At 39.9% G+C, this 24,675-nt stretch overlaps 2 protein-coding genes across 2 annotated transcripts in view; one reads left to right on the top strand and one right to left on the bottom strand.

Annotated features, from left to right (window-relative positions):
- Window positions 1-24,675, top strand: part of UBAC2 (UBA domain containing 2) — a 98,440-nt gene that overhangs the window by 21,143 nt on the left and 52,622 nt on the right. The gene's annotated exons all lie outside the window — the stretch shown is intronic.
- GPR18 (G protein-coupled receptor 18) lies at window positions 1,416-2,381 on the bottom strand. Its single transcript, XM_009817828.2, has one exon. It carries the CDS (start codon window positions 2,379-2,381, stop codon window positions 1,416-1,418), a length of 966 nt encoding a protein of 321 aa, XP_009816130.1.

Here is a 24,675-nt window from a genome sequence, read left to right on the forward strand (position 1 = left end):
TTATCCATATAATGATTACTTTCCATTCTGTTAGTCCCATTTCCACTGTCAGCATGATTGAAACATGGCTTGCAGTGCACGAATTATTGACGTATTTGGTTTTGTTCAATTCAATAAACCTGAAAACTGAAATCAGGTTGGTGCTGAATTCTTTCTTAAATCACAAAGATAGCACAACTGTAATTAATATCTTTATGTTCACTTTTAAATGCATATGCAGTTATATGCATTTCATACTGGTATTTCATACGTTTGTGTTTCAAAAATTGAGTGCTAGAGCATGTTATTCCATTTAGTGCTTGCATCTGAAGTTCTTAAAGCTTTAAGGTATTTAGTGGTTCAGTTTCACATAACCTCTATTTGAGATTTCTGCACTTAATGAGGTGTACATTTTACAGTAGAACCAGAGAGCTTGCAGACCTTTTGTGGTTAAGCTTCTGACAGGTGAGATCAGCCTCATATAGACTTGAGTTTCCATGTGTCGCATGCTCTGAGGTAATAATAAAATCTCTTGGAGCGACATTTTTAATATTAAACACCGTATTAGGCTTTTTGAGTGTGTCTCTTGAAAGTAGCCTAAAGACTGATTTAGTAAGGAAGAAAAAGCATGTGTTTGACATTATAAAGATATATTTTTTTGTAGTGTGTGAGTATTCAAAAGGAGTTGAACGCTTGAGTAGTACTGCAGTTATTCATCAAGTTTGCTACCTTGAAGTTTGTTGCTGGGACATAGGCTGCTAGTGTGTCTGGACAAATTCAGTATTTTCATCTGTATAAAAAGATACTTTGTGCAAGAATAGGGGGTAATAAATGTGCACATCACACCCACAGGGAACTAATGAACACTTTTGACTACTACACATTTTGATGGTATTTTTATCTATGACTGCAGAATGTTGTCAGTTACAAAGAAATCTGCATGTAAGAAATTTTTAGTTGAATGAAATATAAATGTTACCTACATATACTTTCTCTTTAAGTCATGCTAACATTGATCTTGAGAGAATGAAGATAATTTTAGAAGTGTGGGATATACAGTAGTTTCAGGAGCATTTGGTTGTGCAAATACAAAAAAAATTAATATATACGTTGCATATAATTCTTCAGTGTTGTCTGCTTTATTATACTAATAGTAACTTTTTTGTGTCTGGCAATATTCACAATCTTTTGAGATGACAAAAGCATTGGAAAGTTTAACACCGATACTAGGTTTTAGTTCATTTCAGATTTACAAAAGCCGTTCAGTAACTATAAAGAGGTGGAATTATAATTCTGCTTCTCTCATATTTACAGTGCATCAAATATATCTGTTACTTCTGGCTATAGAACATTCTTCAGTGTAGTAAAAATGCTAGAATTCAGAAAAGGAATCACTTGTTTACATTATAAAAGTCCCCTGACATGTTTTTCTCTTTTTATATCATTTCACTGTTCACATTACTGAGTGATCTTACACTTCCAGTTCTAAAACTTTTCCTGCGCACGCTTCGAAGGTAATTGCGATAAAGGATTACGCTGATGACTCTTGCCTGAAATTGTTTAGAAACAATATAGTATAGTATAACATCCAAGCATGTACTGAGATTCATGAGAAAGGTTGTAAAGGCTGCCCAGGGATTGTAAGTTGTATCTTCATCCTGCAACATCAGGAAGGTGAAGCAAATGTGGAAGGGTACAAAGCAGACAAGTACTTGAGCAATCAGAGTAACTATAATTCTTATGGATCTCTCCTTGGCCTTAGGCTTCAGTTTGGAAGTCTTGCCACGGATAAAGTTGTAAATAATGACTAAGTAACACCCCATCATGATAAACAAGGGAATCAAAAAGAAAAAAATCAAGCGAGAAAAATTCAACGTATTTACTTCCTTTAAATGGATGATATCAAGCATTTTCATGCAGGTGGTGAAGTTCGAGGCTTTGTCTGGATCAGATTGTAAAAACAGCAATGGGGACGTTGTTGCGAGGGTCATTACCCAGATTCCAGTGCAAGCCAGCACAGCTTTTTTTGTATTTTTTAGTTCTTTGACGTGTTTGGGCTGGACAATAGCCATAAATCTGTCTACACTTATAAATGTGAGCAACCATAGAGCAATGGCTGGATAAAATATAGTGAAAGCACTGATAATCCGACAGAATGTATCTCCGAAAGGCCATGTTTCTTTCCCATGGTAGATTATCCGAAAAGGCAAAGAAAATATAAAAATTATGTCAAGTAATGCCACATTAATCATATACACAGTTATTGTTGTCCTCTTCTTGGTAGTGCAGCTGAAAACCCATAGTGCAGTGGCATTCACTAGCAATCCCACTGTGAATACAAAACTGTAGAAGACCAGTGATGCAATCCTGTATTCTTCAGGGTGATGATTTCCAGGCATCATATTTTAATTGGATTTAGGAATAGTTGTTGCACTCCATAAATACCCTGAAAATAGATAAAATATGAAAAGTTATTCTCAGTCAAATAAAATCTTTCTTTAAAAACAAACAAGATTGTTGTAGGATGGGGTTTAGTGATGAGATTGTATTGTTTAGCTGTGAAAATGTGCTAGCTTTGTTCCTTTTTGTGACTACAAACACATTATTGTGCTCTGAAGAAAGTACATGTACTGTCAGACTTGTGAGAAATAGCATTTATAAGCTGGTTTTAATTAACTATTTTAAATTACTTAAGAGATTTCTTACATAAGGAATGAAAAAGTCAAGATTGACCAGCTACTTTGAGTCTGCTTCCGTAGTCGATAGTTAGATTGAAACAGCTGTACTTGAGGTAAGAGAGCTATTTTCTAAAGAAAATATTTCTTCAAATTATCCCTGTTGAAAAATTAATTAGTAAAACTAGTTATGAAAATAAGTAAGTGAGCATGGCATGTAGTGACATTTGGATATGCAAAGTGAAGTACTGACTTTGCATTTTATCTGGGTGGGAACTACTTAGTTCCTGAAAGAATAGGTGCATGCTGTTGCTCATAAAAGACATTAAAATGCTATCTTAATAGCTATGTAGATTCCAATACAGTATTTAATCCCAGGGCGTCGGAACCAACCACATGACATATGAATGAGATTAATAGATTGTTAGACTTCCTATTTAAAAAAGTTAAAAGAATGGAAGCAGCACAGCCTTTGACCAGGGCCTGTGTGAACAGTATTTTGGGGAGGGAAAATTGCTGGCTGGTAGCCAGCTGCTCCAGAGCAGTTGTTTGCTTCTCTCAGCTTCCTGGTCGTAGGAGTTGGACATCTGAAATGTCATTATGCAGACTCAGGTGATGAGAGCTGAAAGAGATTATCCCCTGGTTTACTGGGGAGCCTCTGAGGATGGCAGACCTTACCTGGTGTTTGCATGGGTGCTTTGGTTAACCTGCACGCCCCTGCTTTCCTGGCTCTTGCTGTGGTCACAGTTTCATGACTTTGCATGGGAGGGTTCCTCTTGTTTAGCCTTTTACCCAGCCCTGTGGCAGCTTTGTGACGAGGAGTAGGAGGAAGGAGTTAGTTGTTTGTCTGATCTTCCCACTTATGTCAGGCAGCCAAGTAACTTCTACAGTATCAGTTAGGCACCAAAACAGTTCTCAAGATCAGAAGAGTGCATCGTTCCTGTGTGTTTTATCTCCAAACTGGAGAACGCATTAAAAAAAAAGCTTATTGTTACTGCTCATCTGGTTTATGCTTTCACTGTAATGTTACCAGGTACTTTTCAGTGGTATAGGAATACATAGTGGATTGACCCAGTGTTTATTAGTCTAGCATCCTGGTTCATCACTCGCAAATGTCAGCTGCTTTTGAGAAGAGTATCCATGGAGTAACTAACTTCAGTACGACCTATTAAATCTTTCTTCAGGTTAGTTTCTGCCTTGAAATAGAAAGTTTGGACTTCTGATTTTCTTAGAATTCTCCAGTTTACAGATATAAAAAAAAAAACATAAGAAATACCTAGCCCTAAACTTTTCTCTCAAAGATTTTTTTTGTAGCTGTACAAAACAAAAAGCTGTGTTTTCTGATCAGATGAGGTCATTAGAACATGTAACAGAATTTATGTTTTGTGTGGGAAAAGCTATGCGTGTAATACTGACCAAAAAGAGGTTTGGAGGGCATCTGTATGAATGCCTCTGAAATACTCATTGTGTGAAGAACAGTAAAAATAAAAAAATTAAAGAGTGATAGCAGACCTTATTGAAAGGTAGATGACATATGACTGAAAGAAAATTTTTGTACCACATGCTTGTAGCACAGTTGAAATATTATCATCTGGCATACTGTCCCACTTTCATCACTGTTGCATAAAATTGTCCAAATATTGCTTAACACACACACACACCCCGCCCCGCACTTTTTAAGTGTTTTTTTTTTCTCTTTTGTTCTGTTTTTTTTTCTCTCGTGCTAGTGGTGGTGCATGACTACCTATCTCAAGATCCTGATTGATTTAGCAGGTGAATTGAGTAGTAATGTATAGGATAGGTAGAAGAATTCACTTTTCATAGATGAATGTTAATAAACAGCGTAGATTTTGGTTTTGGTTTTGCTCTTCTCTCCTTTGGACTTGCAGTGACTGTAATCATTTCTGGTCAGGTCCTGTTTCCGAAATAACCAGCAGGCTGATGTTGATGGAAAGAGGGGAAGCTGAATCGTGAGCTTCTGTCAGGAACATCTGTGGTTCCATGCCTTGTTTGCTGGTTATTTCAAGTTTGTGCCAGTTTTGAGATATGTCAAAGAATGGACCTACTGTAACAAAAAGGGGTTTTTTTGTTTAGTTGTTGAAGACACTGTTTCCAAACTTTGTGGGTTTAAATGCATGTCAGTGTTATAATTAGGTATTTCTCCTAAATTAAATTTTTAAGAATCTAAAATTTAACATTTATGTAGGTAATAAATAATGAGATTTTTTTGAAAGTGTGTAGTTACCTATCTGCATTTATACACAAATGTAGATGTTCTGCTTTTTCATCAGTACTTGTCTGCATGAAGTTCAGGTTGATATCTCCCAGGTCAGCCCAAGTAGATCTTTGGGTGCCTCTGGGTGGATGGGTTTGCCCTAGTTGCCATTTTTCATGATGGGAACACTTACTTACTGGTATTGATTAAAGCGCTTGCTGAAGAGCCCCTGGAGTCACTGGTTTCTGGATGTCTGTCTATGTTAATTCTGAGTGATTACTCTGATGTTGGTCCGTATGTATTATCAATCTGTTTTAATTTTTTAATGATAGCTGAGGTCCTGAATGTCTAATGTGAATTGTGAAGTCCATCTAGGTGCTGTGTACGAGAACAAAGACTTTCAGAACAAAATCAGAATTAAATCTTTTCCTCCAGATTCTTACTATGAGTTAGGCAACAGTGACTCTGTTTAAAGGATTGTGTGTGTCTCTTTCTTCCCAATCCCCTTTTTTTTTCTTTGGCTGTCCCTTACATTTGCTCACATTTCCCTGAGGAGGACATGGCTTTCAGTGAAGCACAGAGAGACCAAGCAACAAGATCTTCTCCTGATTTTAGTTTAATGTAAACAAACATTTTTCCTTTAGTGATAATGTACTTAGCAATGCTTTTAGTTATTGCATATTTTTAAATCTATTGTTAAAATCCTAAACAACAGTATTTATGGTACTGTGCTTCTACAAATGCAGTCGTTTTGCTTTAAATGTTTTTTATAGAATGCTGCTGATATTTTGAAAGTGTTTAAAGAATTAAATTTCTTTTCCTTAGCTCTAGAATAAATGCCCATGTTCAGCTTCTGAAGAAAGAAGTCTATCTTAGCAACATACATAAACATCCAAGTTACCTTGTTGGCATAGCATAATGGATTGTTACTCACCTTTTGTGCACTACAGAGTTTCTTCAGAGGTGCTCCTTTCATAGCCCCAAATCTGTAGAAGGTTTAGACTTCCTCTTCTCTGCTCAGCTTCACTTAGCTAAAATAGCGCCTCTTTGCAGGCAGGAAACAATGACGCAATCTAGCTAGTTTTGAGCTATTATTGGTCATACGTAAAAGTATCTTGCTAGTATCTCACGTATGTGTGGTGTCTGTGACCTGATATTTCTAGTACCTTTGAACAGGCAAGCTTTTATAGTATTTCCAGTGTGGTCAAACTGGACTGTTGTACTATGTATCTTTTTAAAATACATTTTAAAATACATTTTTAAATGTTTGTGGTGTAACGAAAGCATATTTTTGGTTGACATATACATGCAAAGGTATCTGCAAGAATAGGCATCTTGGTTATGCAAAAGTTCCTAATAAGCACAATGTAAATGTATTTTCTGTAAAGTGTAGTCTGTTTTTTGTGGAAATCCCCATTTTATTTATATTGCCTTGGATAGTAGTCAGTCTGAAAGTGACAGAAACTTGCTACACTTGAAATGAGAAGTTTGATTCATGTGAATACACGGCTTCATTTATGCCTGTACTTACCATATTTTACTAACATGACAGCAATGTTTCTATATTTTATTTGCTGTCTAAAATAATAACATGCCTATTTAAGAGCTTTGCAGAAAAATGCTGTATAAAGAGAGGTTTTAGCCTTCATTAAAATGGAATAAAATCTCCGAACTGTGTCACTGCAACGGACGTCTTTGGTGGGATGAGAGTATTCACAAAGGCTAATAGATAAAGAAGACTAGTTTCCTACATTTTCTCTTTGTCAACTTGAAAAAAGATCCAGCCTTTGAAAGAGCCATTCAGAGAAGGAGATCATTCCAAATTCTCTGTAGAGCGCTCGCTAGCTCCAGGTCTCTGATGATCAGTCTTTGGGACATTGAAGCACACTGTGGAGAGTTTGCTAGCTCTTCTGGCCTCCGTTTTTTCCCCCCAAATGAAGCAAAAAGAGATGTGTGTTGAGGAAGGGAACAGTAATATTTCAGTCTCCTCCTGGCATGCAGTCAGGAATTTGCCAGGATGTGCACATGGTGCCAGAAGCAGCAAAGTCCTGCAGTTCAGATGTAGCCAGAATCAGGTTTATTTCTGGGGACATCTTTCTTCACTGACTGTAAAAGTATTGTAGGTAGGTGATTGTCACTTAGTGCTAAAGATAACAACTTCTGTGAAAAATACCCTCTCTGCTGGAGTCATGTAATTTATCTCAGCTGAATGGGTTTGTGGTAGTCCGTAGGTATTTGCATAGGTCAGTGTGATGGGTGAAGTAATCACAGGGAGGGACCTGGTATGGTTTTCAGAGTGTAGATTAATAATATCTTTAAATATTTGGTCTTTCCTGTTTAGATGAACTAATACCAAACTTAATTTTTGTGATTATTCCAAAGACCTCTTAAATGCAATGAGCTGCAAATCCTACCCAGACCATCCTATAGAAATATAAATCTATTAAAAAGTGCTTAATATTTTAGAATTAAGGAGTATCTTAAAAGGACTAACCAGTGTTGAAAACACTGCAGTGGCTTCATCATTAGCTAAACAACTCTGGAGCATGCTCCAGCAGGATGAGTCACTCCTACTGTTTTCAAGTTTAGTGGAAGCTCATTGAAATTCAGTGACATATGTATTTTTAAAGGTTTTAAAAAAAGACTGTGTGGCTCCTGGAAGAGAATAACTAGGTCTTTGAACTCTCCTAGACAAGAGTACTTTATTTTTGGAAAAGAAAGTACAGAAGTACAGAATGTACAGAAGTCTGGAGGTCCCTTCCAACCTGCACTGTGCTATGGATGTACTGAAACGAGCAAGAGGATAGACAGCGCCCCTTTTAGCTATAAAGAGGGAGTACAAAAGTAATTCTGGATTTGGATGGAAACTGGGCAGATGTTGAGGCTGGGATTGGAACAGCTGTATGCAGTGAACTGCCTCTTGGCTTGCTGTCTTCTTGGGGGAGGGTTGGAACATTTTGTAGCTGTGTCTCTTTTTGTCTGAAGAGGGTGGCTGATGTCTTGACCTGACAGGGGAGGTCATGCCTCATGAGAGCAGCTGGACTCAAGTCACGCTTCTATCTGAGCCGTTTGCACTGGTGGGTCACAGCAGCCCAGCTGAGTTTACTGGCACATTAGCCATCCAGCTGGTTTGCTGTAGCATACGCATGTCAGTCTGTGTTCTGCTTTCACTTGGGCTTTTCACAGTGTGCCTGGTAGAGGAGAGGCAGCCAAACCGCTCTGCTGCTGACAGGCTGGAAGGCCTTCCCCCTGAGCATGGAGGGGCAGCTCTGTCTGGCAGCAGTGTGCTGAAAAGAGGTGTTTGCACTACCAGCAAGCATGTGCTCATTCTTGTCTAGGTGCTCAGGCTGGCTGCAGCTGCAGGGTGATAAACATTCGGACGTGAACACCCCAGTAAAAAGTTGCACTAACTGTGGTTTGTGAGAGGCAGTGGGCTGCTCTGCTGTGCCGCATCTCCCTGGCGCTTCGGTTTCTGCTGTAGGAAGCACCTGACTCTATATTTGTTTTCTTCTTCTGTAGTGTTGTATCAGCTAGAGATGAGTGTCTTGCATTGGTTTCCCTCAGATGGGTGAGTGCTTCCACCGCTCCAGCTTTTATTGAAATAAATCCCTCCAGAGTCTTTTTTTTTTGCTATTCTGAAGTTGGGGGAGTAAAGAAGATTGTTTTAGTTGTGTTAGGTTGTGTTAAAGCCATTTTTGAGTGGCTGAGCCAATATACTTTATGTCTGAGGATAAGGCAGAGTGCACGTGTGGTCTATTACGGTGCCTTCACTAACTGGTGGTAAGCCTTAGAAGAAAGGAGCTTGATCACGTGCAACAATGTGAAAGTGCAGCACTGAAGGGATTGTCTTCATGCTGTTGCATTTGCAGGAGTAATGTACTGCTTGGTCTTTCAGTGGTTTAGTCATGGTACAGGAAAGTGTGTTTTGTTCATCCACTTACTGTGTAATGTAAGCTTTGTCCAGCCAATACAGAGAAGTTCTGCACCCAGAGGGGCAGAAGGATCACCCTCTGCTTCAGTTTGGTAAGGAGAAGGCTTGAGCTTGTGTTCTTCTCCTTCCAAACTTTCTGCCATTTGGACATACTGAAAAGAAAGAACTGAAGCTTTTTGCACAGTCCAGTGCACCAGTGGTGCAGGAAGCAACTCTCCCATGTGTCAGCTTGTTAACTTACGGCTTGCTGTTGTGGGTGAGTTCACATGCGGTTTCGGGTTACTGTTCTCAACCTTGATGAAATTGTGCTTCATTTTTTATTCCCATATTCTGTTGTACCACAGTGAAAGTTTAAGAATAGACTACTTGTTAAAAGTCATCATGGCACCGAATGCATAAACTTACTGCAATTGTTTCCAGTTTTGCTGTATGCGTGTTACTCAGAGGCTGTGTCATGGCATAGCTGTCCCTCCTCTCTCACTCCTCAACCTGTGAGTGTGTATAAATGCTGCGTGCGGCAGAGCTGAAGGAATGGGAAACAGCAGCTTAAGAGGACTGCAGCCTAGTTAGCCGTACCTGACATGTCCTAATTACTGTCATACTTTGCTTTCTCTTCTGTGTTTTGCTAGAATTCAGTGTGTTTTGAGGAAGGAATTCCTGATTTTTTTTCCTTTAAAAAAAAATCAATAATGAAATGGACATTCCGTGTTTCTCCTGGGGTGGTGTTTTTTTCCCCCTCCTTCTCTTGTACAACCAGGACACACCCTCTATCACTAAGTACCTTAAAAATATGCAGTGCATATGGCCTGCAGTTCATCTGTTCAGCAGCGTCAGCCTTTGAAGGAAGCAATACTTCAAAAATTAACTGAAATGAAAGTTGCATCTCTAAGATGTCTGACAGTGGGGTAGTGGACTAGAGACAGCGGTTTGTTACGCAGCAGCAATCTCACAATGTATGTAGTCTGATATTAGCTCATGGCAAATACCAACAGAGCTCCATGCTTGCTGATGAATGCACATTGCCTTTGGCAGATTTCTTAAAATGTTGTATCTGTGTTCTGCTTTCCACCTGTGTTCTGTTGTGTTGGGAAGCAGCTTTTTTTTTCCAAAAAGTACAGATTTTTCATGACAAATATTTCATAGTTGTTTAAAACCTGCATGAACACTCAGCTTTTTTCTTTTCTTTCTTAAATCTGTATGCATTGTTAGGAGCTATGCAATGAGTTAGTTGTTCCAGTTTGGAAGTGTCTAGGAGAGCTTTTTCAAATACTCTTTCCTTACTAAGTATGTGGTATGTGATATTTTTGCTATTAAGCTATTCTTAAAAGTCTCAGGTGCGTAGGAGTACTGTTCGGAAACTTGATCCACCTCTCAGGGATAGAGTCAATGTTTCCAGAGAAATGTCTTTATTGGGAGCTGCTTATACTCAGATTCTTTTGATGAAGTCTAGTGCAGAAGTAGGGAAAATCGTTTTGACTCCTCCAGAGTTCAGGAGCTTGGACAACCTCTACTCAGTTACTAGCCTGAGTATATGTAATCAGAAATTAAATAATTAAAAATTGCTACATACACTTCAGCATGCCAGTGAAGTGTTTAATCAAAAGTACCTGAAGAGAGAGTGAGCTGTGCAAGTATTTGAATTAGAACAAGCACTGTCCTTTAAATTCAAGGGCATTTGCTGTGTGTTACATTCCTGTGCATGGTGCCCAGCCCTGGCAGGTAGCTTGCTTTAATGAAGTGACAGTCTTCTAATGTTTTTCTGCCTGTGCCACCCGTCTCTGGCATGCATTAACAAACACAATAATGTGTTGAGGTTGTGAAGCTTGGTGTACTGCAGTGAAGTTGAGCTGACACAAAAGGGAGCATTCAAGATGGTAAAGGGGTTGGCATAATCAAGACCAGGACAAAGCAGCTCAATTCCTGCCACATAGCAGTGAATCTGGTTAGTTAGGATCTCTGCAGGGCAGTGTTGGTTGGTGTGTAGGCTCAGCACTGTCCTTGGAAGGAAATGGAGGTGAAGTTGAGTGTGAGTATGTTCAGTGCGCCTGAACGCTGGGACAAGGCCAGCTGATGCTGTGAGCTGGCAAAGGAAGGTGGCAGAGCTGGCTGTGAGCAGATGGTTTCAGAGAAGTCACTGGTTTTGCAGGTACAGAGCTGGGTCCTGTCAGAAGACTCTATACTTTCTGACCAACTATTCAACTACAAAATTTTATATGTATTTTACACGCATATATGCACTTTAAAGGGAAGGAGCTGAAAATCCTGAGCTTTATCATGACAAGAAGCCTAACAGAATAAGGCAGGGCATAGATTTGAAGTTCAATAATTTAAGCAGCAGTCTTCCTTATATAGACATTGTGTTGGTAAAGATGGCTTTAAGAGAGGATGAGCCAGTGAAGCTGAACTGACTTGCATACCTCGTATTCTCTGCCACTTTCATCCTTTGCTTCTAAATCATACTGGCTGTCAATGCATTTTTATTTTTGTCCTAGAATATATCTGGGACATTGCTTTCATTTGCTTGTAACTGAGCTCTGTGCTGTGTGGTGATATGGGCCACTAAATTCATAGCACTTACTCAAACAGGAGAAATGGGAGGGAGTGCAAAGCTTGTTTTGAACGAGGTACAGTAGAGGAAGAAAGGGCAGTAAAGGTGGCGGGATGTTGGACATCTCTGTATTCCTTCTTCTTCCTAATTTGACAGCATATGGAGGTGACCATAAGAACTATACCAGCAGCCTATGGCTTGCAGTACTCATTACTGTCTAGATGATGTAGTTTATTTCCAAGATGATGGGGCCTAAACTGTCACAGTTATTGGGTGAGGGCTTGGTGTAGTATCTTTTAGTAGTGATCCTGGATCTGGCTTCTCTTCACTGCCAGACAGTTCCTGGCCCAATGCTTATACTGCCTGGTGCTAAGATCTCTGACATTTGAAAATGAGGCTTAGCCTCCAATAAGAAACAGTTTTGTGAAACGTGTTTTGACCTCTGCTGTGGTGCAGATTAATTACTGCATCAATGCTGCCATCTACAGATCTTTAGCTAGCATAGCAACAGATCTTTGGAATAGCAGAAAACAGGTATAACGAGGTCATTCCTTTATACACCTGCACTACTTAGCCAGTTGTGCAAGAAAACTGATTACGAAAAGTGAAAACCACTTTGACTCCCCCATGGAAGGGAACTACTGCATGACATGGAAGCTTTGATCGTTCCTGTAGTTGTAGAACTGCAAATTCTGTTGTTGCTCAAAGAGTTACATTTCATACAAGTCTCCCATTTGCATTTCTTTTTGAACAGTAAGATACAATTCTGAGAATGAGTTGTAAGCGAATACTTCCTTACTGTGTATAGTCTGAATTTACCCTGGAAAAGTGAAGACTTAGAAGACATCTAGTGGGGGAAGGAGAAGAAGGACTGGGAACATTTGCTGCTTTCTTCTGGCTTTATTATATAACACAAGGATAAAAACTAAAACTAAAAATTAAGCAACCCTGTGTTTTTAAAGCCTCTCACCTCCTGATTTTGTTGTGTTTTATTTGTCTGATATGTCTCTATCAAAATAAGACACAAGAGCAACCACTTTCTTAACACAGCACTTCATTTTTCTGAAGGAGTGGGTGTTTCTGTTCTAAAAGTTTTATTATTAGATTATTTCATGAAAAGAAACAATTCCTTCTTTCCTATGTCAGAAGGGGCCTCCTTTTTAGCTTAATAGTTGACCCTTGAAGGTTATTTTCACTCTACGTGGGGATAATAAACGCTAAGAAAATCAGCTTGTCTTTTTGTCTACTGGGAGACTGTGGTTTTTTCTCCCCTTCTCTTCCTCTTTCGGGAAGTAGCAACACCTTGTTTGTTCCTCGTGTTCAACCATGGTAAAGGAAGACAGGGATGCAGGAGTCCCTTTGGAATTTAAAGGAAATCCTGCATCTAATTGTAGATGTCTGTGCCAAACAATTCCGTACAAATTATAATTTTGGCTATTGTTTGCAAATCGGCTTACTGTCGGTGGTGCCTCATGTTACTTGATCTGAAGGAAAACAATCTCAAAGTAGTCATTACATCCTAGAAACATCAGTTGTCTCCTATCTGTAGAAGTTCTGCTATGAGCATGGATTGCTACAACATTTTTGTTTTAAGGGTCTGGTATCTTCATACAAGGGATAAAATATCCCCCTCCATCATGGAATGAACTGCCTCCATTCCAATGATGGTCTGTGTATCTCTGTTCCCTCTCCTCATGTTTGTAGGGCAGCTAATTATTTGATTGGGATGGGGGAAAAAGGAAGAAAAATGGATGAATAATTCTTCAAAGCAGTTGGAGATGTTATTAGTATGAGGAGATACTGTCTCTGTCATGTCTTTTTGCAAAATAAAGAGTGTATGATTGCTCTCTTAGGTCAAAGAGGAGGAGGGTAATTGAGCAACTTTGCAAAGGAGGTCTTGCAGTAACTGATGCTTGATGCTTGAAACTCCTCTTGATTTACCAAAGTAATGGACAGAAGTTGATTCACTAAGTTCAATGTTTTTCTGAGAAGGCACAGTGGTATGATTGAGGCTTTAAAAACAAATACACATGAGACAGAAGGCCGTGCGTATAGTTAGTAAAAAAACTAATATGGTTGCTTCACTAAAGAATTAAGAAATTAGAACATCTCTTTTTCAGAGTTAAAGGATTTTGCAGACTTTCTGTATAAATAACAAGATTTTTTTGGTATGACTTTCTTTTAAAATTTCCTCTTTACTTTTATTTTATGCTTACTGAATACTCTCCTTTTGTTTAGTCATCACTTTGCTTCAGACACCTTGGTTTGTAGTTGTGAAAAAGGGTTATAGAGTGGTCTTAATGGGGAAGTATTTTTTGCAAAGAAACCACTTCTCTGCTACAGCTTTTCTATTTTGTTTCTGTTTTGTCATGAACAAGCTAAAGAATTTCCTGCCAGCAACTTGGACCTTAGGATACTTACAGAGCTCTCTTTGAAAAAAGAAAAGATGTGCTGTAGCCACAAATGAAAAGAAGGTGTGAATGGTGTCTTGACAAAAAAACCTCCAAATTGTGGGAAGCGTTTTAGTTTTCATGTATTGTGAAGTAAGCCAAACTGTGTGAATAAGATGAACATTAAAACCTCTCTTTACTAGTCCTTAGCCTTTGAAGACCTGTTATGATGTCCATTACAATGTACTAATTACAATGTGGTAAGTTGTAAGAAGAGATTTTATTTTCTTTTTTATTATTTTATTTTTACCAAGAATTCAAAAGTAGTTTAAAAAATGGCTCTGCCAAAAAATAAAGAATAATATTTACGGTAGAAGAGGACTGAGGGGTAGCCAATTACTAGACTGTTCTCCAGAATTGCGCTCAAAATCTTGAACAATGGATATATGAGTCACATTTTGGTTGTTAGTTCCAACTTACCGTCACTACCATGAAAATAGGTCATAATAAATAAGGCAAAAATAGCTTAGGTGCTTTGCAACGTAGGTCATCACGAATTGCTATCCTTTGGCTCCACTCTGCCCAAGCTTTATGCTAAATACAGATCCTGATAAAAGATCATTGTTTAGTGCTTAAATCAGTGGGGAGCTGGGGGTGAAGACCCTTTTCAGCGCAGCACGTAATGGGGTGTGCTTAGGTGTGGGCTGGGTGGTGTGCATGGTATGAGGGATCAGGAGGGTGGAGAGAAGCAGGGTTTCTGTGCTTGAATGTGGGTACTTGTAGCACGGTGGGAGATCAGATGTCAGAAGCTGGTAGGAAAGGCTGAAACTCTCATTTGCCTGTGGTGCCCCCTTCTCCCTCCCCAGCACAGACAGTTGTCACATAGTCAAACTTGTCCATGCAAATGGTTCTGGGAGGCTGACGCTACCCTGTGCCTCTCTCTGCAGTTCCTTTACACCAGAAACATGAAACAGGTAAAGTTATGGGAGCCATAAGTTCAGGTAGGACTTGGCACACTTTAAAAAGAAAATATTTTTCCCATGAAATGAGAATGGCTGCCAAACCAATCATGTTCAAAACCAAATGAAATTGTAACTCTTTGAATTCAGGTGCTTAACATACCAGGGTCCTGGATCACTACTGATGAAATGTATTTTCTCTAAGGCAAGAAGTTTGCAGAATGAAAATGTATGTATTAGAGTTAAAAGCCAATCCCCATTACAAGTTGGAGCATTCCCAAGATAAGGTTCCACTTTTGAGGTTATATGTGTCTCAAGGGCCTCTTGAAGTAAGTGCGTATCTTAAATGAAGTTACCAACTCTTCTCGGTTCAGTATAGTGGCTCACAAGCAGCAGCTTTCCAGAATAAGTGTCAAGATCCTTAAGAAGTGCTAGACGGCTCTCTACTCTTTAGATTCATGAAGACTGAGCTGACCCTCATAGAAGCATGAGTTTGATTGCTTCCAGGCTTGGAGGGCACTTTACTCAGGCTGGGATGTATATCCCCACGTCCCTCTGGACTTGTGTAGCTTCAGTGAGCCACTTGGCAGTATGTCCATACATGATGCTATGCTCATTGCTCACCTTGCCCATAGGCATAGTTTGAGAGAGCATACGGTGGTAGTAGGATGCCACAGGATTATAGTCTTTGGCCTTCAACCATTGTCAGATGTGTAGTCCCAGGTTTCCCAGGAAGCCAGGAACCTTCTCTGATATCTTTGGACAGACAGAGACCTTATGTCTTGAGTTTCCCTGTCTGTGTACCAGACATGCAAGAGCTTTGGACTAGGTGGGCTAGGTGATCCTTTTGTCCATCAAGGTTCAACCTATCCAAACAGCGATAGCTGATGTACCATGGTGTTATTATGCAGATGTGAAGGGTGACACATCACTGTCTTGTTTTGTTTAGGAATGTTGATGAGTTGGTGGAACTTACTTCACTTATTGGCAAATTGTTGACTGGGATTTTGAGCTCTTAAGTCAGGTATGTCACGAGCAGGAAATCTGAGATGATTTCTCAGAGCTATTTTTAAAAATGTTTTCCTCTGTTCTAGAGCCTGTCAGGCATGAGGCCACCTTTTCCAATTTTCTAATGATACAGAGAGATTGGGCAGGATACAGACAAGTTAGTTGTGATGGCACCACTCCATGTGAGAGGCAGCTTTCATTCAAGACTGTCTCAGCTAACAATGCAGTCATCCCACGTCTGCTTCCTTGCTTTTTATCATTGCTTTCCAGCCTGGGGATAGCTTTTGGGGTTGGTAAAGCACGTCCACTAAACCCTGGTAAGAAACAGTCAATCCAGAAGCAGCACTTACTCTTTTGCAGTTCTTAAATGAACTGATTTTCCCTGTGGTGTGAGACAAAAATACCTTTCTGTGTTTTAAAACTTTTGTTCAGTTTTTTTACATTTTTACTTGTGTGTCTTGTACACTTAAGAAAAGAAAATTGGTTCCATAAAGGGATACTCGGCAGTAACTTCTGTGCTTTTCTGTGGGGACCTTTTCTGTCACTTGTCACCATGAGTTTTATCAAGGGCTTGATGAGAGACGCGGTTTTGTTTGTTTTGCCTTCACTTAATGATCCTTTTCCATAATGGGATGTTAATTTGGTGCTGTCTTTCCTCACACTATGGCTCTTTGAGCCGGTGGTCACCAGCTCTTTTCACCTTTTGATGAAGATAGTGTTTTGGTAGCTGTGTGCTCTGCTGGAAGTGTGAAAGAAGATTCCAGCGCATGTGGCTGAAGCAGTAAAACATCCTGTGCTTTCCCTCTTTTCTTTTTAAGATTCTTCTCAGAATTCATCCCAGATTCCTACATCACTTGTCAGAAAATCAGCCTGCTGGGTTTCATCTAACTCCTCATATTTCTAGAACTGGGGCATCTCTGTACCTCCTGGACATAAAACACACTTTCTTTCTTTCATATTTATAAAGGTTTTTCAGGAGTGTTTCTTGCTTCTTCAGTGCAATAACTGTCTGTACAGACTGTCGTAGTGAACAGCAGTCTGTGAGCCGATAAGGGAGCATAGGTGTAAACACCAGGCATGAGCCCCAATGTCCACAGTGGAATCATTAAGGAATGTTTCCACTCCAGAAATAAAAACTGGAGGTTTATTTACACCTTAGTGAAAGCAGTGCTTTGGCTACAGGCCTGAGGCAGCGTTTGCAATAGCTGTTGCGCAGTCTACTCTCTCTTACCCTGAGCACTACGTTCCTTCTTCAAGTAACTTTGTTGGGCTGCGGTTAAGGGAGGTGAGTGTTTGCAGTAGTCCCGATGAATGTTCATACAAATATTCATTCAAAGGAAAAGATGGACTACTTGCTTATAACTGGAGACTGGGATGTGTTATCTATATGCATACCTCCATCTTCTCATTGACTTCTTTGTGTTGGAAGTGTGAGATGGGCAAATGGGAAAGACAGGGTGCACTTCACTCCTTCCACACTATGTTCAACCAACAAGGGGAGTAGACAGTCAGGAGTCCACTTCACTGGTGTTCTTAAGCTAAAAGTCTTTGCCCTAAAGTGCTTAAGCTATGCCCTTCCAGACTATGAATGATTTATCCCATCCCAAAAAAATCTTGGGTCAAATATGTGCACCAGTAAACTCAAAGTAATTTCTGCTCAATACAGTAGTGATTGTGAAAAGAGATTAAAGAGTAAGGGGACAGGATCAGGAAATGAGACCTAGTGTATTTAGAGTGTAGAGAGAACTATGAACATTGTAGTCAGTGGGGCAGAAGAGACAGAATAATGGTAGACAAAAAAATACTCTTAACAAATGCAAAGTGACAATCAGTGTAAGGGAACTTGAGGCACCCGTACTCTGAACTGAGGGCTCCGACTTGCATTCGACTGATGGAAAGGGCTGTGCTAGTTCAAAACATAAACATGGCTTCCCCAGCTGTGTTCTCCACTCCTCTACCAGAGCCTTGTAAAGGAGGCAGCCAAAACAAACGTGTGGCTTTGCTTCACCTGCAGTTTTATAGCAGGGCTGAGCTGGTTGAAGCATAGGCTGCCGCTTACAGAGCAAGCACTTGGCCCCAGCCTGTACTTTCCTATCTACCACTTGTAGTGCAAATCATCTGACTTCCTATAGGCAGTGGTTGTAGGGAGATAAAATTATGTTTAAAAACAAAACATGTATACATATATATTTTTGCAGGAATCATTTCCCACTGGCATAAATTTCTAGACCTGCTCACTTCTGGGTGGATGAATGCCAGCACCAGAGCGAGGAAAGCAATGGGAACGGGTAGCTGGAAGGCAGAACGGGGACTTTGTCCTTCTGTTACTCTGTACCGCAAGATTCACAGTTGATTGCTTCAGCCCAGGTTCGGGTGCTTGAGGTTAAGGCATGCATTGCTGTAGAGTCAGTAACATCTGCCAGAGGAGAGGTGCAGATGGGGCAGAAGACCATAACCTCTGAACTGAGGTTCTCCACAGTTTATCACACCAAGCCCTAATTTTAGTAACTGTAAGAAGAGACCAAAAAGTCATTATCAGCCAAAAGCTCTGCCCTGTACAAAGCTGTGCCATCTGAAGATATAAGACTATAATAACAAATGGATAATCAGCTGTTTATTAACTGGTGTCAGGATTTGCTAAGGATTTTGAGGGCATTTTTGAAATGGGGCAATGCTCCATTTGCACAATAATTGGAATACTTACCTCTGCATTGCAGTTGGGATGTGAAGTCTATCTGTTATCACACCTCTCAGATAGGCGCACCTGCGCGCACATAGAATACACAGTTGGGTAACATTATTTAAGAGGAAGAAAGCAGTGGGAGGTAATTTGAGAAAAAGTGTTACCAGTGATTGAATGTACCTAGAAACAAGGTGGTTTGAAAGGGCTTCCCTGAGATGAGCTGCCCCTTTCAAATTCAGAAAGTACTAAGTGGCATTTGTAATTGCAGGCTGTCACTACTTTCACACTTACTGTTTTTAATTGCTTCTATTAAGTGTAAAGCACCAAGCATGTCATTATTAGAGATCTGTGAACTAAGTGTAATTATTCAGATTGGAAATGTGTTTTTATTTAAGGGGAGGGAAGCTGGTCTGCCCTGCAGCAGGATTAATCTTTGCAGTCAGTATTCTGTAAGCAGCTTATGGAGGTAAACATTACATGTGTCTTTGCCAATTTGGCTAAATATTGCCAGCTGTCTGAACCCATTTTAAAGATAAATGAGCTGTAATTGGTTTTCTGTATTGGATAATTTTAAACAAGGGCCATTAGAAGAAGCAGTAATTGTTATGAAGAAACTACACAATAGCCATATTGGCGTTACATCTCTCGGAGTGATTTAGTATTTGTCTATCAGAATCAGGGTAGCAGATTAGAGAGAAATGTGCTTTGATGTGGCAGTTCCCATTATTTTTGTTATGTGTGAGGAAACAGAAATGGTAATGAAGTTTGGGTTGAGTTTGCACCGGAGCGGGGGGGAGGAGGGGGAAGGTGGTGCTACCGAGAGTTACTTTGTACACACATTGTGAACTTCTAAAAATTAAGTTGAAAGAAGAGGAATGATAAATTGATTACTATCTTTTATATTTCTACAAAACTTCTTAAAATAAAACCACACTATTTTTGTCTGCAATAATATACTTTTTAAAAATAATTTAAATATTCAATTAGAAATTGTTTCTCCATACAGCCAGTTTCTCTAGGAGGGAGGTAGATGCTAAGAATGAAAAACTTGTTCGTTTGAATAGCATTTTAACCACTCTGTTGGTAATCTTTGCTTCATGCCTGTTGCAAAATATTGAAAAGTTTAAACTGAAGCCAAATGGGGAGAGCAAATTGTGATGTTGCCCACAGTATTTCATTTGCCTGCTGTTGTTACCAAAGGCTATCAAGTGTTTTTTGGGAAGCACAGATAAGAGTACTCAAGTAGTAAAATCTAAGTTTTCAAATTAAGGGATGTTTTTATTTCACCAGTTTGTTCTGAACAAATAAAACACAAGTGTATTTTGCTTCTGAAGTATTTGTGCTTTCATTGACACTAGTATTTAAGCTTTTATGTATGCAGCACATAAATCACTACAAATGTTTAGCCTTTTTTCTCAAGTTCATGTAGCGTTAATTTGTTACAGTTTTGAGTGTTTTTTGCTACCCTAAACACCGTGAAAAGTGGGAGTTTTTTCAAATTCATATTTTGGTTCCTTGTTTTCTTACAACCACTGCTTGATTACAGTTTTTCTCGGAGCACTGCTTGATTCTCTCTCACAGATTTTAGGATAGCTCACTGTTATCTCCATCACTAGTAACTTGCTTGCATTTTTTTTTTCTTTATTATTCTCCTCAAAGCCTTATCATTAGTTTGTCCACTTTCATTCTGCTCATAATAAACATTCATTAATGTAAGTTTTTTAACTTAGTCACTTTGATCTTTCTGATTTGAAAAGATATTTTTTGGAGAAAAACCAACATGTTTGTGGCCAGTGAGGCGCACTTGTTTCCTGTTTTCATTTGTGACTAGAAAGTGGCACCTTGTGAAAGAGCGTTAGAATCAGATTTCTGAGAAGTGATTTCAGAATTCAAGCTCCATCTTTAAGCCTTGCTAATCGTAGCTATTTTGACAGAGTATGTAAATTAACCGATAAAGATTGCTCAGTCTTAGAAGAACTAATTAAAACATTAAAGACAAATGCTGCTCTTTCTTTTCTTTTTTTTTTGAAGTTGTGAAGACCTTATCTAGGCCATATGACAATGAGACTTCATCTGTAGTTAAAATACGTTTTGATACTCTTTATTGATATCTGTTCCAAAAATCTCTTTATGGACATGTTTTAATTACAGTTTGGATCATTAATCATTTAATTTCAGCAGGAATTTGCAAGTTGCAGCACAAGAAGCACTGCAAAGGGATATATGATGGCAGTGGTGCTTGACTGCTTGAATAGAGATGCTAAGCTGTACAGTAAGTGCCTCCACAGCACCAGCAACCATGCTATTAGGAAGGCAAGGCCGTAGCCAAGGGAATTAATTTTTCGAAGTTTGGCTTCCGCATGCAGTGGAGGAAGTGTAAAGAGGACTTTTACGGAGGCAGTAAGATCAGTTCAGACAATAGGAGGCATTGCCCTGACCCTAGGCTTTCCATCTACAGTGGTCCTCAGCTAGTTGCTCTCAGCCATGAGCTTGGCCTCTGTAGGTTTGCCTAGCTGTGGACAGCTTTCCCTGTGCTCCTGGGTGTGCAGGGACACCTCATGGCCAAGGGCATGGGATGTGGGTGCTAGCTGAATGGCTGGAACAGTGCAGCAGAAAAGCAGGGAGGGGTGAAGAGATGGCCTGGCTGTGCCCAGACTGGAAGCTGCTCGTTTTGCAGTCATCCCTCATGTTTGTGGTCACTAGTTCTGCTTACCAGTGGTGATATCCAAGCATGCTAGTTTTAGAGCTTCTGCTCTAGCTTGTGGGTTGAGGAGTTAAAGATGAAAGATCCTTCATTTAATGAAATTAATCTGTTATGCCAGTAATCTCTTATGCCAGTAAATTCAGACGGCTTAATTTTTTTTTCCCCCTCTTCTCAACAGAATTCAGATTACTTTCTCCCAGGTCACATTTTTAGTAGTGACATACAATGTATTATATTCTTGCAGGCCTCTTTCTAGATGTCCTGTCTGATCATTTATGTCATTTTTAGTCTAGAACAAAGCTTCTAGGAGAGAGCATGAGATGTTGTTAAGTATTGGGGATACGAATGTCAAACTTTGCCCTCTATCCCTCTTTTAGCATAAATAACATTTTTATCTATCTGTCCTAATAGCTAGCCTTCACACATTTGAAATGGTTTGCACTCATCTGAGTGAAGGAGTAAGGTTCTGATGGGTGTTTGGCTGTTTCGAATATCTGGCATTGTGGATACACTGTATTTATTTTTTAAAAGCCAAAAAATAAAGAATTGTCCTGGAGTTGCCTTTATAGTCTGGTAACATGTCAAGAGTCTTCAGTTGTCTCTTTTTGTCAAAAATGCCTCACATATGCAGCTGGCAGGGGAGCTTCATCTCTTCCTGTCCCAACTCGGGACAATGATCTGTCATGGTTACTTCTAGACAGAACTACTGTAAGTTTCCATAGTTAGAAGTTGTGATATTAAGGTTTCATCAAGTTCTTAGCCCCTGGCTGTCAGCAGCTGCTGATAAAACACTATCTGGCTGCTTTGTAGGCTAGTAAGTTGAGAATAATCAGTTTTCAGCATCTCTATATTTAAAGTAGGCTGCCTCGGAGTGCCTTCTGCTAACTAACCACAACTTCCCTCGAAAGTTACATGCCACAGGAAGGATGAAACTGCTAAGTCTAGCTTGTTGGAGGGAGGAATATAGCTCTCCCTGTGCATGGTATAAGACGATGTATACTTTTCTGGCGGGGATAGGATAACCACAAATGTTGCTGCCTTCAGAACAGGTGCAAAACTTGCTTTTTTAGTTTAGCCCTTTGCACAACATCTGTCACAACTGAGGAAAAGAAAAGAGGAAGAGGAGAAACTCATATATTTGCACTGAGGAAAAATGAATGCAGCTTTTTGGAAAGAACTCTAGGCCATGTCTTGACTTTGCTTTATTTTAGGAGGATGCTAATGATGGCATTTGGTAAGGCCTTGAATAGAGGACAACACTAGAAGATTTTAAAGTTATACCATTTGCTAGTTTTATTGCAAGGCCATTGAGTTTCATGTTGCTTTCTTGTCTAACTTAATCAAAGTTTTGACCAAATTCGTTAGTCGTAGAAGGATGCATGTTGAAAGGAGCCTCCAGACATCGTCTTGTCCAACCCTGGTAGTGCCAATTTAATCAGGGCTGTGTCCAGTCAAGTTTTGAGTATCTCTAAGGGTAGAGATTTCACAGCCTTTCTGTGCAAACTTTCCCAATGCCTGACTAAACTCATGGTGAAAGAATGCTTCCTAATGTTTAATTATTCCTTGCTGCAACTTGTGCTCATTACTGTGTGTTGCCATCTTTTCTGTACCCCTCCCCATTAGGCAGTTGAAGACAGTGATAACATCTCCTCTCAGTCGTCCCTCTCCAGGCTGAACCATCTCAGCTCTCTCACCCTCTCCTCCAGTAGCATGTGCTGCAGCCTCTTCATCATTTTTGGTGGCCTTCTGCTGGACTTGTTGCAGTATGTCAGTATCTTTCTTGTACTGGGAAGCCCAAAACTGGGTACAGGATGCCAGGTATGATCTCACAAGTATTGAATGGAGAGGAAAGATTGTTTCCCTGGATGTTCTTTCTAACACAGTCCCATACATGTTTGGCCATGAGGTCACACTACTGGCTCCTCTTGAACTTGTTGTCCACCAGGAGCCCAGACCTTTTTTGCCAAGCTGCTTTCTAACCAGGCAATGCCCAGCTTGCACTGTTGTGTGTGGTTGTTCCATCTCAGATGCAGGACTTGGCATTTGGCTGCTGAACTTCATGAGGTTCCTGTGAGCCCATTTTTCCAGCCCATTGAGGTTCTGTTCTTCTTTATTTAATGCATCTGAGAAAGGTTATCCAAATTTGGCAGTCATGGGATAAGATACCCATTTTGAGACTTACCTGTATGCTACTGTGGTAGGAAAAGCAGATCAGTACACTGTTGATCTCCCTGTGTATAGAGATACCCTGTTCTCTTCTGCCACCCAGCTCAAACACAGTTGGATTTCCATTCTTTCTTTGCATTTGCCTTCTTTCCTTCCTCTGTAATTTGGATGAAGTGGTGAACAGCTTTGATCTGGTTTTTCATAGGAGAAGAGGCTAGATGACTTGGAGGAAGGGGATTTGATGCAGGTGTGTAAAAATGACAAATAATATGGACAGGGTAAATAGGGAGTCACTGTGTTCACTCATTTCTAGTACAAGAAGCAGGGGACTTCAAATGAAAGTAACAGGTGTCACAAGCGAAAGAAAATGGCTCTACACACCATGGGTGTTTAGAGCGTGTAACTTCTTGCTGCAAGATGTTGCAGGCACAGACATTTTATTTGAGTTCAAAAAGGGGCCAGACAGGCTGATGGAAGAAAAATTGATTGAGGACTGTCATGTACAAAGATGAGACATCTGCCTCAGGAAGTCCGAAGTTAGACATTCCAGGAAGCCAAGAGAGTATTCTAAGGAGAAAAAAAATTGAGGAAATATGTCTGAGCATTTACTACACAAACAGCAATTCCCCTGGTTTTCTTCAGAAAAGGGTTGCAGCTTGGCTGCGTTCATTTTGTGCTATAGCTTTAGTCTGCAGGCTGCAGCTTAGCCAAGAGTGCATTAGGAAATATTTCACTCAGATGAATTTGTTTTTCTACTGATTCTTGGTGTCCTTTCACCTTGTCTGTATTGAGCCAGCGCAGTGGGATACTGCTAAGATACAAACCTTAGTTTGTCTTGAGTTCTTCCCCTACTCTGTACCACAAATGTGGAGTTAGAAGAGACAGAGTACGTTGCTGCTTTTCAGTTCCGCCAAAACTGGTTGTGTAAAGTCTCTTCTCCTCTTCAGCTGCACCCTATTTATTTTCCTTATGTTGCAGGCTGTCTCATTGTTTTCTTGGAGTCTAGTCATTCCTTGCATGAAAGCTTTTGAGTTTCACGTTAGTCTTTAATGCAACATCTGTTTAAAAAAAAACCCCAAAACACAAAACCCTCCATTTTTCTCTTTATACTAAGGAGCTTGCTGGTTTACGAGGGGTCATTAACCACCTTTAGGAATTGTGTTAGTTGTGGTAGCATGCTTACCGCTTCAGACAGTTGCTGTTACTGTCTTTTGCTAGGAGATGACCATGTTGCTGACAGGTTCCTCATCTGAATCGCTTTCAGGGGCACAGCCAAAAGAGTCAGGCAGCAATGACTTGGGTAATACCTGTCGTCTTCTGCTGGTAGTATAAGCCCCAGGAGATTGTGTTCTTTATCTCCATGCTTTCAGTTAGGCCTCAATATCTTCTAGCCCAAGGTGGCTGAGGGAACCCATCT

This window comes from Gavia stellata, chromosome 1 (assembly GCF_030936135.1).
Source record: "Gavia stellata isolate bGavSte3 chromosome 1, bGavSte3.hap2, whole genome shotgun sequence".
NCBI classification, from domain to species: Eukaryota; Metazoa; Chordata; class Aves; order Gaviiformes; family Gaviidae; genus Gavia; species Gavia stellata.